We start from the raw sequence: 15099 nt of genomic DNA, 5'->3' as shown, positions 1-15099 counted from the left end.
GTGATTTTCGTTTATTTTTCTGGGGAATATCAGATTGCAAAATGTCCATATGGATTCGGCCATATATGTCCATGGATCCACTAGCATGATAGCCAAAGGTGTAGAGAATTGTAAATGTCCCAAACGTTATGATGGCCTTTCGTGTCAGGATCCTGGTCAAGGTTATTACAGATGGCGTAATGTCACCGAAACAGAGACCATTTACATTGAGGAAATGATAGGAAGGGCCGCGCCCTGCAACTGTAATGGCCGCAGTAATCAATGTAATCGAGAGACTGGAGAATGTTTGGTAGGTTGCAGATGGTGGAGTGATTCAAGGGATTTTTTGTAATTTCTAATGTTTTGTAGAATTGTGGAGAGAATTCTGGGGGTCGCCATTGTGAACAATGTGCTGAGGGTTTCTATGGTGATCCTGGTTCTCCTTATGGTTGTCAGGCTTGTCCTTGCCCTGAGACAAATCGCAATTTCGCCAAAGGTTGTACCGTGTGGCAAGGTGAAGTCAATTGTGTTTGTCGTCCTGGCTATACGGGGAAGTTGTGTGATCAATGTCGCCATGGTTTCTATGGAAATCCTTTAGCCTCTCCCAATAGCACTTGTAAAGCTTGTGATTGCAATGTCTACGGTATACGCCAGGAAGGATGTGATTCACAAACGGGACAATGTTATTGTAAGCCGGGAGTGACAGGATTGAAATGTGATAAATGTTTGGCAGAGCGGCATCATTTAGAGGAGACAGGATGCAGAAGTAAGTTATTCCCGAGGTTTCTCAGATTCCCCATTAATCTCCGCTCTCTCCTCTCCATTTAGTTTGTGACAATTGTACATTGCTCTTGATGGACTATGTCCAATTGATTGGCCATAAATTACGAAGAGGTTTGCATAACATGGACTTGACTGGTATACCGGCACCCTATAAGAAAGTTGAGGAATATGAGGTTTTAATCAATCGCGAAGATCTTCGTTATCGTGATTTCAATAATGCCCGCAAGATGCTACTCAACTATGATGGTAATGCTTTGCTCAAACTCGACTCTCATGCAGAAAATCAAAAATTCCAAAATCGCAAAGCTTTGGCCACAGCGGAAAAGAGAACCTTTGCCATGGGGGTATTAGTGCAAGATGCTTCCACGCTCTATGTCAATTTGGAATCATTGAAATCTGATATTCTATCAAATATAGCCACCTTGGATAATTATGGAAGAGGAGCCCATCATATGAGTTTACCTTCGGCCTTGCAGCAAGCCCATTTCTATTTGGATTCGATTAAGCAACATAGCGATTCGGTTAATGAAATACGCTCTCAAGCCACTTGTGCTTGGCATTATTTCTATAGATTTGGTAATGCTTCCGATTTGGCTTTCGATCAGAAGGGCCGCATTGAAATGTTCTGGAGAGATTTGAATCATTCGAATTATCGCATTACTGATATGCGTTTAAATGTGGATCGTACCTTGGAAATGCAAACGGAAATCGATGATGTTCTAGAGCACATAAAGAATTTGAAGAGTTATACTTTAGAGGATTATCAGCAGATTGTTGATCAAAGGGCTTTAATAGAGGATACTCTGAAGGATGTGCTTATACCCCAGACTTCAGTATTGGTCGAATTGAATATAGATCGTTTAGAACAATTGAGTGATACTGTAGATGCCATGACCAAATTGGAGACTATGTTGAATATCACTTTGGATTCGAATGAGGGAGTTCATCGAGAGGTGAGGAAACATTGGCTGCCCAAGGCTCAAAAACATGCTGTCCGTTTATTGGAAAGATCCAATGAATATGCCCGACAATTTCAGCCTACAAGACAAGGAGCTCGCATTGCCATGTTGGCTAGGTAAGTGCACACAACAAAAGCAATAGGATCAACTGAAATATGATTCAGGATTAAAGATCTAAAAGTTGCAGTTTAGACTTTGAATTTTACATTTAATCATCGTTTTTTTAGTTCTGCCCATAAAAATATTTCGGATGCCATTGAGGCAGCCCGTTTAGCCTCCCGGGAGGCTAGGGAACAAGTCTACACAGCTCATCATAAATTATATCCCCGCTTGGGTTTATCCGTCATCGAAAGGGCTCGTTTATCTTTGCATGATTCTCAGAACTTAAAGAAACAGGCTATGGATAAAATTCAAGACACAGGAGGTAAGTTTTAAATTTAACCGTAACCCATGGACACGAAACTTTAATCGTATTTTTTCCTCAGTTTTGGACCATCGTTTAAAACTCCATGAAAATAAAGTTGAGTCGATTAAATCAAGAATATTGGAAGCTGGTATAAGAACCAACAATATATCCTCTCACATACCCCCCATGCAAAGAACCTCTGCCCGTAAAAATGCTGTCGAGAGTTTAGATAGTGCTTCCAAGACCACTGAGGAAATGAAAGCCGTTACACGTAAAACCCAAGAAATGCACGAGGATATTAAACGATTACGAGATAAATTTGCAATTTTGGAACCAGATTGGGAAATCAAACTGGGGATGGCCGAAGAGAATATTTCGTTGACCAAGACCAATGTCCGTTTGGCCAATATCACTTTGACCTATGTGGAGGAACAGGCCATCAAGGAACAACAGGAATTTGATGTATGGAATAAGAACATGGCCCAACAATTACAGGAATTAAGAGATAAAATAACCAAGGCCAAACATGCAGCAGAGACCATCAAGATTTCCCTACAATCAATGGGACCCAAATGCATCAGATCCTATTTGCCCACCTCCTATGGCCTCACCACTTCAAATAGTATCAAGATAAGCTTTGCTTTGGCCAATAGGAATGGAAACTCACCTCTATTGTATATCCAAGGTAATGAGGAACGTTACATAGCATTGGATTTGTATAAGAGGCATGTTCGTCTTCTATGGAATTTGGGAGGATCAACGGAAATTATCACCCATCCCTTGGAGATACAAACTAGGGATCCTCAATATGATGATGCCTGGTATCATGTCGAGGTTAATCGCACTTTGAATGTGGGAAGCCTTCTGGTAAGACGTATGAATAATTATGGTTCGCTAGTTCCTCAATCCGCGGTCACAGGCAGTACAGATGTGGAATTTACGCGACTCATTCAAACTCCCGAGGATCGTATCTACTTGGGTGGCTACCCCAAAGTTATGAGAACCAAAGATTTACAACTTAATCCGGGATTAAATGTTGTAGTCCATAGTGTGGAAGTGGACAACAAGCCCATGGGTATATGGAACTTTGCCTCGAGTGAAGGTAAATGTGGTGGCGCCATGATAGGGGCCCAGGAATCAACATCCTCCTCGGTGGCCCGTCATTTCAATGGTTTGGGATATGCGGAGGTTAAGAAGTCACGACCGAGACCTTATAGGAAGAATTTGTTTGCTTTGCAAATGACCTTCAAGACATTGGATGAGAATGCTTTACTTTTCCTGGCGGTAGATGATAAGAATGTAAGTTTCTCTTGTATCTAAATGTAGATGTAGGAGGTTTTAATTCCCCCTCTCTCTCTTCCTGGCATATAGAATCGCTCGGTTTCAGTTACTCTCAGTCGTGGTCGTATTATGTTCCGCATAGACTATGGTGATGAATCCAAATTGGAAATCAATACCACTAATAAATACAATACCGGCAAATGGGTTAAGATAGAAGCAGCTAGAGAATTTGTACCCAAACGTGGTACGGAAAATGGTATTCTACGAGTAAGCAATGATCGGCCTATAACTGGGTCACCCACAGTGCCCATTAAGAGCCATATGCTACCGGATCTATCGAAAGCTGTTTACTATTTGGGTGGAGTACCGCCTGGTTTTACCTCAGCTACCTCTAAGGCTCCAGGAGCTGATAATCCCTTCTTGGGTTGTATGATGGATATTCAGGTGAATGGTGAGACATATGACCCCTTGGAAGGGTCCACACATTTCGGAGTGGAACCTTCTTGTAAGGAAATGATAACCAAGTAAGTATGAAAGACTTGCAAAGAAGCTAATCGGCACGAAAACTCTTCCATAATTAATCCCTTTTTCATAATGTGTTTCCCTTTTCTTTTCTTCTCTCCCTACAGAGCCGGTTTCCGAGGTCAAGGTTATATGGAGTTACCCTCACAGTCCTTGCGTAAACGAGCCAATGCTGGTTTCGTTTTTCGCACTCTCCAATCAGATTGCCTTCTTCTCCTATCTGCCTATCCTCCAGAAGTTCAAGAAGACTACGATGCCAAAGATATTAAGGGCAACTATTCCATATCTCTAGTAGATGGCCATCTCCAGGTATGGGTAAACTCTGGTCGCAGCCTGGTGAAAATGCACTCCAATGTTTCCCTGAATGATGGAGAATTCCATGTTGTGAATTTATTGAAAAATGGTCGTCACCTCCAACTTATGGTTGATGATGAACTCCAAGAAAGTAAAAATCTCATGGGTTCACCCACTTTGGTTAGTATGCCTAGAGATGCGGGAGGCTTGTACATAGGTGGAGCTCCACCCTATGAGGATTATACCCCTTTGGCTCCAACATTCAATAAACTGGAAGGAGCCATACGTGATCTTGTCTTCAATAATCGCACAATCAATTTCAATCAAGCTCTATCGTTTGTCAATGTTCAAATAGGACGCAATGGTCCGGCCATGGGCAGTGTGAATGGCCTTAGCGACATACTGATGAAAACTGAACCCATGATTGGAAAAAGTTTTACGGCAGCTCCTGAAGGATGTAAAAGGGTAAGTGAGATTGGATTTTGGACATTTTTTTTTAAGTTATTGCTAATGGGAAGATGGCATGTTATAGAAAGAAGGGAGTTGAATGAAAGGAAAACTTGAAAGCTTCATAGAAATTGAGCATATAGATCAAACTCCAGTCATATTAAAAACTATATTCATACCGGATTTCATAAAGGCAAAAGAACAATCGTATATGTTACAAGCAGAGAAGAAATATGATCTTCTCCAGCATTTTTCAAAGGGAAAAAATGTGTTTTTTGTATGGGAACATACAATTTCTTGAACATGTTCTTCGGTTCTAAAAATAATTTTTCATTTAAAACATATTTTGTTTTTCAAAAAACTGTAAAGGTTACCACAAAATTGTAAAATAAACTTGTGATCATATCATAGTGTTTATTTTATTGCTCTCAATGAGAATATCTTATAGGAAAAGGGATTTTCGTTTCTTTCTAAAATTTCGTTCCGGAGGAAAGTATTTAATCTTTGAGTACATATAGGTTAGGTGGCATCCCGATGTATCAGGCTCACTTAGACTATTCAGTCCATTATGATACCACAGTGGTGAACTTCTCTCTTATCACTGAGTAATGACCGATTCCATGTTAAGCTCAATGACAAGGTAGCTCCATTTTATAGCTGAGTCCGAACGGCGTTCCACATTGCAGTGAAACCACTTAGAGAAGCTTTGAAACATCCAGAAATGTCATCAGCATTACTGACGTGGGATAATCCACCGCTGAAAAACTTTTTGGTGTTCGGTCGAAGCAGGCATCGAACCCACGACCTTGTGTATTCAAGGCGGGCTGCTAACCATTGCACCACTGTGGCTCTGGTGGGTACCGATGAGAAATAAAATTTTGACAAGATTTTCTATAGAAATAAAATTCTGACAAAATTTTCTATAGAAATAAAATTTTGACAAAATTTTCTATAGAAATAAAATTTTACCAAAATTTTCTACAGAAATAAAATTTTGACAAAATTTTCTATAGAAATAAAATTTTGAAAAAAATTTCTATTGAAATAAAATTTTGAGAAAATTTTCTATAGAGATAAAATTTTGAGAAATTTTTTTGTAGAAATAAAATTTTGAGAAAATTTTCTTTAGAAAAAAAATTTTGAGAAAATTTTCTATAGAAATAAAATTTTGAGAAAATTTTCTATAGAAATAAAATTTTGACAAAAATTTTCTTTAGAAATAAAATTTTGAGAAAAATTTTTATAGAAATAAAATTTTGATAAAATTTTCTTTAGAAATAAAATTTTAACAAACTTTTCTATGGGAGTAAAATTTTGACAAATTTTTCTATAGACATAAAATTTTGACAAAATTTTCAATAGACAAAAATTTTGAAGAAATTTTCTATAGAAAAAAAATTGATAAAATTTTCTATAGAAAAAAAAATTTGACGAAATTTTCTATACAAACAAAAACTTTGACAAAATATTCCCTAGAAAAAAAAATTTGGCACAATTTTCTATAGACATAAAATTTTGAAAAATATTTCTATAGAAATACAATTTTGACAAAATGTTCTACAGAAATAAAATTTTGACAAAATTTTCAATAGACAAAATTTTTTAAGAAAAAAAACTTTGACATAATATTCTATAGAAAAAAAATTTGACAAAATTTTCTATAGACATAAAATTTTGACAAATATTTCTATAGAAATAAAATTTTGACAAAGTTTTCAATAGACAAAAATTTTTAAGAAATGTTCTATAGAAAAAAAAACTTTGACAAAATATTCTATAGAAAAAAAATTTTGATAAAATTTTCGATAGAAAAAATTTTTGAGAAAATTTTCTATAGAAAAAAAAAAAAAACTTTGACAAAATATTCTATAGAAAGAAAATTTTGACAAATGTTTCTATAGAAATAAAATTTTGACAAAATTTTCTAAAAAATTAAATTTTGACAAAATTTTAAATATAAATAAAATTTTGACAAAATTTTCTATAGAAATACATTTTTTACAAAATTTTTAATAAATTTTCTATGGAAAAAAAACTTTGACAAACATTTCTAAAGAAAAAAAATTTTGATAAAATTTTCTATAGAAAAAAATTTTGACAAACTTTTCTATAGAAAAAAACTTTGACAAAATATTCCATAGAAAGAAAATTTTGACAAAATTTTCTAAAAAAATAAAATTTTGACAAAATTTTCAATATAAATAAAATTTTGACAAAATTTTCTATAGAAATACATTTTTTACAAAATTTTCTATAGAAATAAAATTTTGAAAAAATTTTCTACAAATTCAAACACATTAATTTTCGTATACCCTCAGCGCCCATTATGAAAAAGTTCTCCGTTTTTAAAGAAGTAGTAACTTTCCCTTGTTGGTACAAGCTAAACGGTTAAAACATTTAAAATTCTACACATTTACAATTCAAGGGATATTTATACACCCAAAACATTAATAGGAGATCATAATATGTAATACATCTAATACTGAAATAAAATAATAAGAAATTAAAATTTTGAAAAAATTTTGTACAGAAATAAAATTTTTACAAAATTTTCTATAGAAATAAAATTTTGACAAAATTTTCTATAGAAACAAAATTTTGACAAAATGTTCTATAGAAATAAAATTTTGACAAAATTTTCTATAGAAATAAAATTTTTACAAAATTTTCAATAGACAAAAATTTTTAAGAAATTTTCTATAGAAAAAAAACTTTGACAAAATATTCTATATAAAAAAATTTGACAAAATTTTCTATAGACATAAAATTTTGACAAATATTTCTATAGAAATAAAATTTTGACAAAGTTTTCAATAGAAAAAAATTTTTTAAGAAATTTTCTATCGAAAAAAAAACTTTGACAAAATATTCTATAGAAAAAAAAATTTTGATAAAATTTTCTATAGAAAAAAATTTTGACAAAATTTTCTATAGAAAAAAAACTTTGACAAAATATTCTATAGAAAGAAAATTTTGACAAATGTTTCTATAGAAATAAAATTTTGACAAAATTTTCTAAAAAAATAAAATTTTGACAAAATTTTCAATATAAATAAAATTTTGACAAAATTTTCTATAGAAATAAATTTGTTACAAAATTTTCTATAGAAATAAAATTTTGACAAAATTTTCTACAAATTCAAACACATTAATTTTCGTATACCCTCAGCGCCCATTATGAAAAAGTTCTCCGTTTTTAAAGAAGTAGTAACTTTCCCTTGTTGGTACAAGCTAAACGGTTAAAACATTTAAACTTCTACACATTTACAATTCAAGGGATATTTATAACCCAAAACATTAATAGATCATAATATGTAATACATCTAATACTGAAATAAAATAATAAGAAATTAAAATTTTGAAAAAAAATTTGTACAGAAATAAGATTTTGACAAAATTTTCTATAGAAATAAAATTTTGACAAAATTTTCTATAGAAAAAAAATTTTGACAAAATTGTCTAAAGAAATAACATTTTGACAAAATTTTCTATAGAAATAAAATTTTCACAAAATGGTTTATAAAAATATAATTTTAAAAAATTTTTCTACCAATTCAGTATCATTAAAAATTTTAATTTTCGTGTTGGGTCATAGCCTCAAAGCCTACTTATCCTGCGCATTATCTGCGTGTTAGAGGGGGTTTATCGGATAGTCCTTTATTCCAATGATCCTTAAATTCCATGAAGGGAATTTTTCCGACTTACAAGTCTCATAATATATGCCACATTTCTTCGAAATCGGTACAGAGTATAACATTGGACTCCGTCCTGAGTTTTATTTAATTTTCTTTCAATGCTTTGGAGCTTATAAGTTTTTTAGTTTTATTTAATTTTCTTTCGATGCATTGGAGCTTACAAGTTTTTCGTCTAAACGTTGTGCATGTAAATATTATTATTTTTTATTTTTACACATTTTTTTCTTTTTTTTATAGGATTTTAGTTGTTAAGTATTTAATCCAAAAATTAAAACCCTCACCCACACACACACACACACTCGCACACTGAAACAAAGAATAAAAAGCTTTAAGCTTTACAGTCATTGTTACTAATTTACCAAAAACAAAAAAAAAAACGAACTCGAATAAAATCATATGAGCATATCTAACTCGAATGGGGCCCTAATGCTAAATTTTTATAGGATAAGCTTATATATCATTTCATATTCAAATTAAAATAAAACAAAAATAACCAAATAAAATAAATAATAAATCTTCATATGTGCCAATATTATTTTATAAGCTATGTATGTGAAATTAACTTAGACTTGTGCATTATACCCTTAAGGTTTTTTGGTTTATTTAGTTTTGGTTAAAAGAAAACAAATGCATTTTTTTAGGGAATATTTTCCAAAATTATATGTACATATATATAAACTCTTTTAGTAATAAGATTTAATTATTATTATTTTTAATACAACATTCATCTCATCATTCAATTCATCTTAAAAGGATATTGCTTAATTCGTGTATGTTTAAAAGCTTTCATACTTATAACACAAAATTAAATTTTCATCATTATTATAATTTATATTTTTTTTCTTTTTGTAAAATCTCATTATCATTAAGTTCACTATATCATATATCATGAAATTTAGCACTGAAAACAAAATTTTTTTATATTGTTTGTTAATTAATTTTTTAATAAATTCTTTCTAATCCCTCATCTTTTTTGGTTATTATTTAATAAAGTTTTTATTTTATAATAATAAAAAAATGGAAATTATCACAAAAATTAAAGTGTTTTTATTTTTGAAAAATTAACCCCCAAATTTATTTTGGCTTTATCATCATTACTAAATTGCACCTTGGGTAGAGGGATGCTGCATTTTATCAACTAATCTCACAAAGCTTGTGGTAATTATTTAAAGCTTTGGTATATATTCATGTTATAGATATGGTATTGAAATTATTTTTGGTAAGTGGGAAAGCTTTTAAATATAACAATAAAAACTATTAAGCTTTCAGAAAAAAAATGTATTTTTTATTTAGGTAGAGTTCAACTTTTTCAGGAGCTGGCTATTTAAAAAATCGTAGATCCAATTTATTATTTTTCCGGAATTAAACTTTTTATCGACGAAATTTTATTCAGACGACCAAAAATTTCTTTTGTCAGACAATATTTTCCATAGAGACAAAAATCCTCAATGTTAAGGCCAGAATTTTAATTTTTTATTTATTTTTTTTTTTTAATTAAAACAAAGTTTTGTATACCTAAAATGTTGATTCGTCTATATGGGTCGACATTAAATTGCCACCCAGCAAAAAATTTCGAACTTGTTCTAAAGGTTCAATCTTAAAAGCACTTCCACAAATGTCCTGCCAAGATGTTCTTTATTTTAACTGTACAAGAAGAATTCTTTTAATTCAATTCAATTTTTATATTCAATCCATATTTTTAATGGGTAATTTTTATTTATTTTTTTTTTTCAAATAGATTACACAGAAAAAAAAATCAGTAGTTAAATTTTTATTGGAAAAAAATATTTGCTAGAAGTTAGATTTTATTATTTTTTCTGAAATTTTCCACAACTGAATGAAATTTTACTTTTTTTTAAGTATGCCTCAAAAATGGGGGTATAAAGTTCAATGACCGTACACGTAAGTTCAATATGAACTAAAACAAAAGAAGATTTTCGTACGATTCCCACAAATAGTATGAATGAACTACTTACTGTATGGTTAAAATGGTCATGATTTGGCGCCAATGATTTTCTTCTTTACTTTTAGTTAATTTTTTCTTCTATGAGAGGATGTAATTTCGTGAACTGCAGTTAAAAAGTACAAAAGGGCATTAAATTTTCCTGGTTTTAACAACGTTTTGTGGAAATCTCAAAATGTGGAGTAAAATTTAGTTCGATTTTCGTGCGAGGTAGTTCATTCTTCCTATAAAACAGTTTCCTTTTTTTCGGTGTATAAACAGACTAAAAATTAATAAAATGGTACAAATTATTTAAAAAAAAAAATATTTAAAAAAAATAAATCCATTCTTATATAATTGGAATTTTTGAAAATATTTGAGGCATTATAAAATCACAAAAAAAAATTATAAAAATTATTTATATGGCAAAATATCATATTTTTTAAAATTTTTCACAACCAAAACAATGAATCCGAATCACACATAAAAAAAATGATGCAGATTTTGTGCAAATGTTTTTTTGTTGCCCAGAAAAAAACAAGTATATACGACCGTAAGTTCGGCCAGACCGAAGCTTATGTACCCTCCACCATGGATTGCGTAGAAACTTCTTCTAAACACTGCCATCCACAATCGAATTACTTGGGTTGCGGTAACACTTGCCGATGGCAAGATATCTTAAAACTTCCTAATACCCTAATATATACCACGTAGTCCATACGTGGTATATATTAAACTTAAAAAGGCCGATTAAATACGTATATATCTAAGTTTGACAAAATTTTCAAAAGATTTAAAATTTTGACAACATTTTCTATAGAAATAAAAGTTTGTCAAAATTTTTCTATAGAAATAAAATTTGACAAAATTTTCTATAGGAATAAAATTTTGACAAAATTTTCTATAGAAATAAAATTTTGCTAGATTATTTTTGGCTCGAGTTGCAACCATGATTATAAACCGATATGGACCAATTTTTGTGTGATTGGGGATCGGCTATATATAACTATAGACCGATATGGATCAATTTTGTCATGGCCATATACTAACACCACTTTGCAAATTTGAACCGGATCGGATGAATTTTGCTCCTCCAAGAAGCTCCGGAGTTTAAATCTGGGGATCGGTTTATATGGGGGCTATATATAATTATGGACTGATATGGATACATTTTCGAACGGTTGTTAGAGACTATATACTAATACCATGTACCAAATTTCAGCTGGATCGGATGAAATTTGCTTCTCTTAGAGGATCCGCAAACCAAATCTGGGAATCGGTTTATATGGGGGCTATATATAATTATGGACCAATAAGGACCAATTTTTACATGGTTGTTGGAGACCATATACTAACACCACGTACCAAACTTCAACCGGATCGGATGAATTTTGCTCCTCTAAGAGGCTGCGGAGTTCAAATCTGGGGATCGGTTTATATGGGGGCTATATATAATTATGGATCGATATGGACCAATTATTACATGGTCATTAGAGACCATATACTTACACCGTGTACCAAATTTCAGCCGGATCGGATGAAATTTGCTTCTCTTAGAGGCTCCGCAAGCCAAATCGGGGGATCGGTTTATATGGTGGCTATATGTAATTATGGACCGATATGGACAAATTTTTGCATGGTTGTTAGAGACCATATACTAACACCATATACCAAATTTCAGCCGGATCGGATGAAATTTGGTTCTCTTAGATGCTTCGCAAGCCAAATCGAGGGATCGGTTTATATGGGGGCTGTATATAATTATGGACCGATATGGACCAGTTTTTGCATGGTTGTTAGAGACCATATACTAACATCATGTACCAAATTTCAGCCGGATCGGATGAAATTTGCTTCTCTTAGAGCAATCGCAAGCCAAACTTGGGGGTCCGTTTATATGGGGGCTATACGTAAAAGTGGACCGATATGGCCCATTTGCAATACCGTACGACCTACATTAATAACAACTACTTGTGCCAAGTTTCAAGTCGATAGCTTGTTTCGTTCGGAAGTTAGCGTGATTTCAACAGACGGACGGACGGACGGACGGACATTCTCAGATCGACTCAGAATTTCACCACGACCCAGAATATATATACTTTATGGGGTGTTAGAGCAATATTTCGATGTGTTACAAACGGAATGACAACGTTAATATACCCCCATCCTATGGTGGAGGGTATAAAAAGATAAATCCATTCTTATATAATTTGGAATTTTTGAAAATATTTGAGGCATTAAAAAATCATAAAAAATCATAAAAAAAATATAAAAATTATTTATATAGCAAAATATCACAATTTTTTTTAAATTTTTCACAACCAAAACACTGAATACAGATCACACCTAAAAAATGATGCAGATTTTGTGCAAATAATAGCGTCGCCAGAAAAGTAGTATAATTGTTCTTTTTGGATCCGGAAGTGATGCAAAATTGGCGCACAAGCGATGATTTTAACATGGGATTGTCACAGGTCGGATGTCCACCATTCCAACAGCCGTTGCACTGAATTGGCATCACTGATCCGAAGTAGAGATGTGCACGTGAGTAATAGTTTACTCACGCTCACGCATACTCACGACTGAAAAATCATACTCACGCACACTTTCGCACAATATTTTTTGGTAGGACTCACGCTCACACACACTCACGAAAAGAAAATTTGTACTCACGCACACTCACGAAAAAAAAAATGTACTTACGCACGAAAACGTCGTGACTCACGAAAAATACCGTGACTCACGAATAATTTTATGATTAATTTACCTTACCGAAGTGTCGGAAAACATGAGCATTATTAAAATCGAGAGTGTTATTAAACTCTTAACATCCCAGGGGTGACTAGAATTGTAGTTGAATTTAACTCTTAAGCGTTTTATGTTGGTGAGCAGGAATATTTTCGTGAGTGTAATTCGTTACTCACGCACACACACGAAGATATCATTTTCGTGACTCACGCACGACATTTTGGTTTGTTAATCATGCTCACACACACTCACGCTGTTGTCATGAGCGTGACTCACGCACGAATCACGAAAATTTCGTTTCACGTGGACACCTCTAATCCGAAGTGATCCGAATTAAGTGTTTTGGATGAGAATGAAGACATTTTATGACATTTTGCCAAATAAATAATTTTTATATTTTTTTGTGACTTTTAATGTATTCAAAAGCTTGCCTGAATCATTTGAAGTAAATCATTTTCAAAAATTTGCAATTCTTCCAAAATTGAGTTAAGATTTTTGTAGACTGAATTGTAATAATTTGTAACATTTTATTAATTCTTACTCTGTTTTATAAAAAAAAAAAAATTAAAATTACTGATTAAAAATGTGAAAAAAGCGAAAGAACTTATTGTGTAGTTAAAATAAGGAACAACTTTGGAAGGACATTTTTGGAAGTGATTTTAAAGTTATGCCTTTAGAGTAACGTCCAAAATTTTTTTGCTGGGTTATTAGGCCATCTTAAAAGTTTTTAAAATATTGAGTTCAGATGAAATTCTGTTTTAGAATTAACCAAAAGAAAAAAATACTCAATAATCTCCAGTAATATTAGAAAATTTGATAAAGGATTCAATTTTAACTTTTACCTAAGTTCATTCCTTTCAATTTCCTCATCCCCACCACTAGGTTGGCAGCTACTCTTACGAGCCCAATGCTTTTAAATTCGGCGATGAACCCTATAGCTATGCTCAACTGCAAACTCCCCTACGCAACTACTGGCAAAAGAATTTCCAAATTTCTTTTGATTTTCGTTCATTCTATCCAAATGGTTTGATATTCCTGGCACCCGGTATGAAAGAGAAACAAAAACACTATGTGGCTCTTGTGCTCAAAGATGGTCACCTTCTGTTGGTGGTACGTGGTCGCCGGAGAGAAGAATTACCTTTGCATGCCAAATTGAACGATGGAGAATGGCATCATGTGACATTAATTTGTAATGAACGTAAGGTAACCATGTCTGTGGAAATAGGACGCACCGATCAGAAGACATCAGCTCAAATGAAAATTCCAAAAAAGATTTCCGCCTCGAATGTGATTTTCGTAGGAGGTTTACCAGAGAATCCACCAAAGATACCCTCTGAACTTTTAGTTCGTTTGGAACCATTTAAAGGTTGCCTTCGGAAATTCTCTATAGCCAATAGTACTCAAGATCTGGCTAGGCCAGGTAAACATTTACATGTAGGTCAATGTTTTCCCAAAGTGGAAAGGGGATCATATTTTCCAGGCGATGCATATGCTGTGTATAGTAAGTAAACATAAACAAAAAGTATATGGAGAAAGCTTTAAGGCCATTTACTAATTTACACCATAGGAAATGTTATAATACGTTCTAGAATATTTTTGTACTATGTTCACACTATGAGATTTCGTACATAGTGTGAACGTAGTATTACAAATCTCAAAGTGTTCACATGGGCAAAATATTGAAATTTCGTTCACTTGCGGATCTAACAGCTGTTTTATGTGTATAAACAAAAAAGGTAAACATTGGAACGGTCTATGAACACTCGTGATTCGACCAACCCCACATTTGTTTAACGTGGAAACCAAAAACAAATAAAAAAAGAAGTATATACGGTCGTAAGTTCGGCCAGGATGAAGCTTATGTACCCTTCACCATGGATTGCGTAGAAACTTCTACTGAAGACTGTCATCCACAATCGAATTACTTGGGTTGTGCTAACTTTTGCCGATGACAAGATATCTTAAAACTTCCTAATACCGTAATGCATACCACGTAGTCCATACGTGGTATATATTAAATTTAAAATGGCCGATTAAATACGT

General features: G+C 32.7%; 1 protein-coding gene across 2 annotated transcripts in view; it reads left to right on the top strand.

The window, feature by feature from the left end:
• wb (wing blister) overlaps positions 1-15099 on the top strand; it is a 326545-nt gene that overhangs the window by 299921 nt on the left and 11525 nt on the right. The window contains exons 9-16 of one of the 2 annotated variants that reach the window (XM_075293261.1): positions 34-289; positions 349-745; positions 808-1837; positions 1949-2145; positions 2207-3426; positions 3499-3932; positions 4038-4689; positions 13939-14557. In XM_075293261.1, the coding sequence (XP_075149376.1) occupies positions 34-289; positions 349-745; positions 808-1837; positions 1949-2145; positions 2207-3426; positions 3499-3932; positions 4038-4689; positions 13939-14557 (4805 nt within the window). Of the gene's footprint in view, positions 1-33; positions 290-348; positions 746-807; positions 1838-1948; positions 2146-2206; positions 3427-3498; positions 3933-4037; positions 4690-8603; positions 9014-13938; positions 14558-15099 lie in introns of those variants that run through there. The other variant, XM_075293262.1, reaches the window with a different exon arrangement.

This window comes from Haematobia irritans, chromosome 2, assembly GCF_050003625.1.
Source record: "Haematobia irritans isolate KBUSLIRL chromosome 2, ASM5000362v1, whole genome shotgun sequence".
Taxonomy (NCBI): domain Eukaryota; kingdom Metazoa; phylum Arthropoda; class Insecta; order Diptera; family Muscidae; genus Haematobia; species Haematobia irritans.
This window is presented reverse-complemented; position numbering and strand designations above follow the sequence as displayed.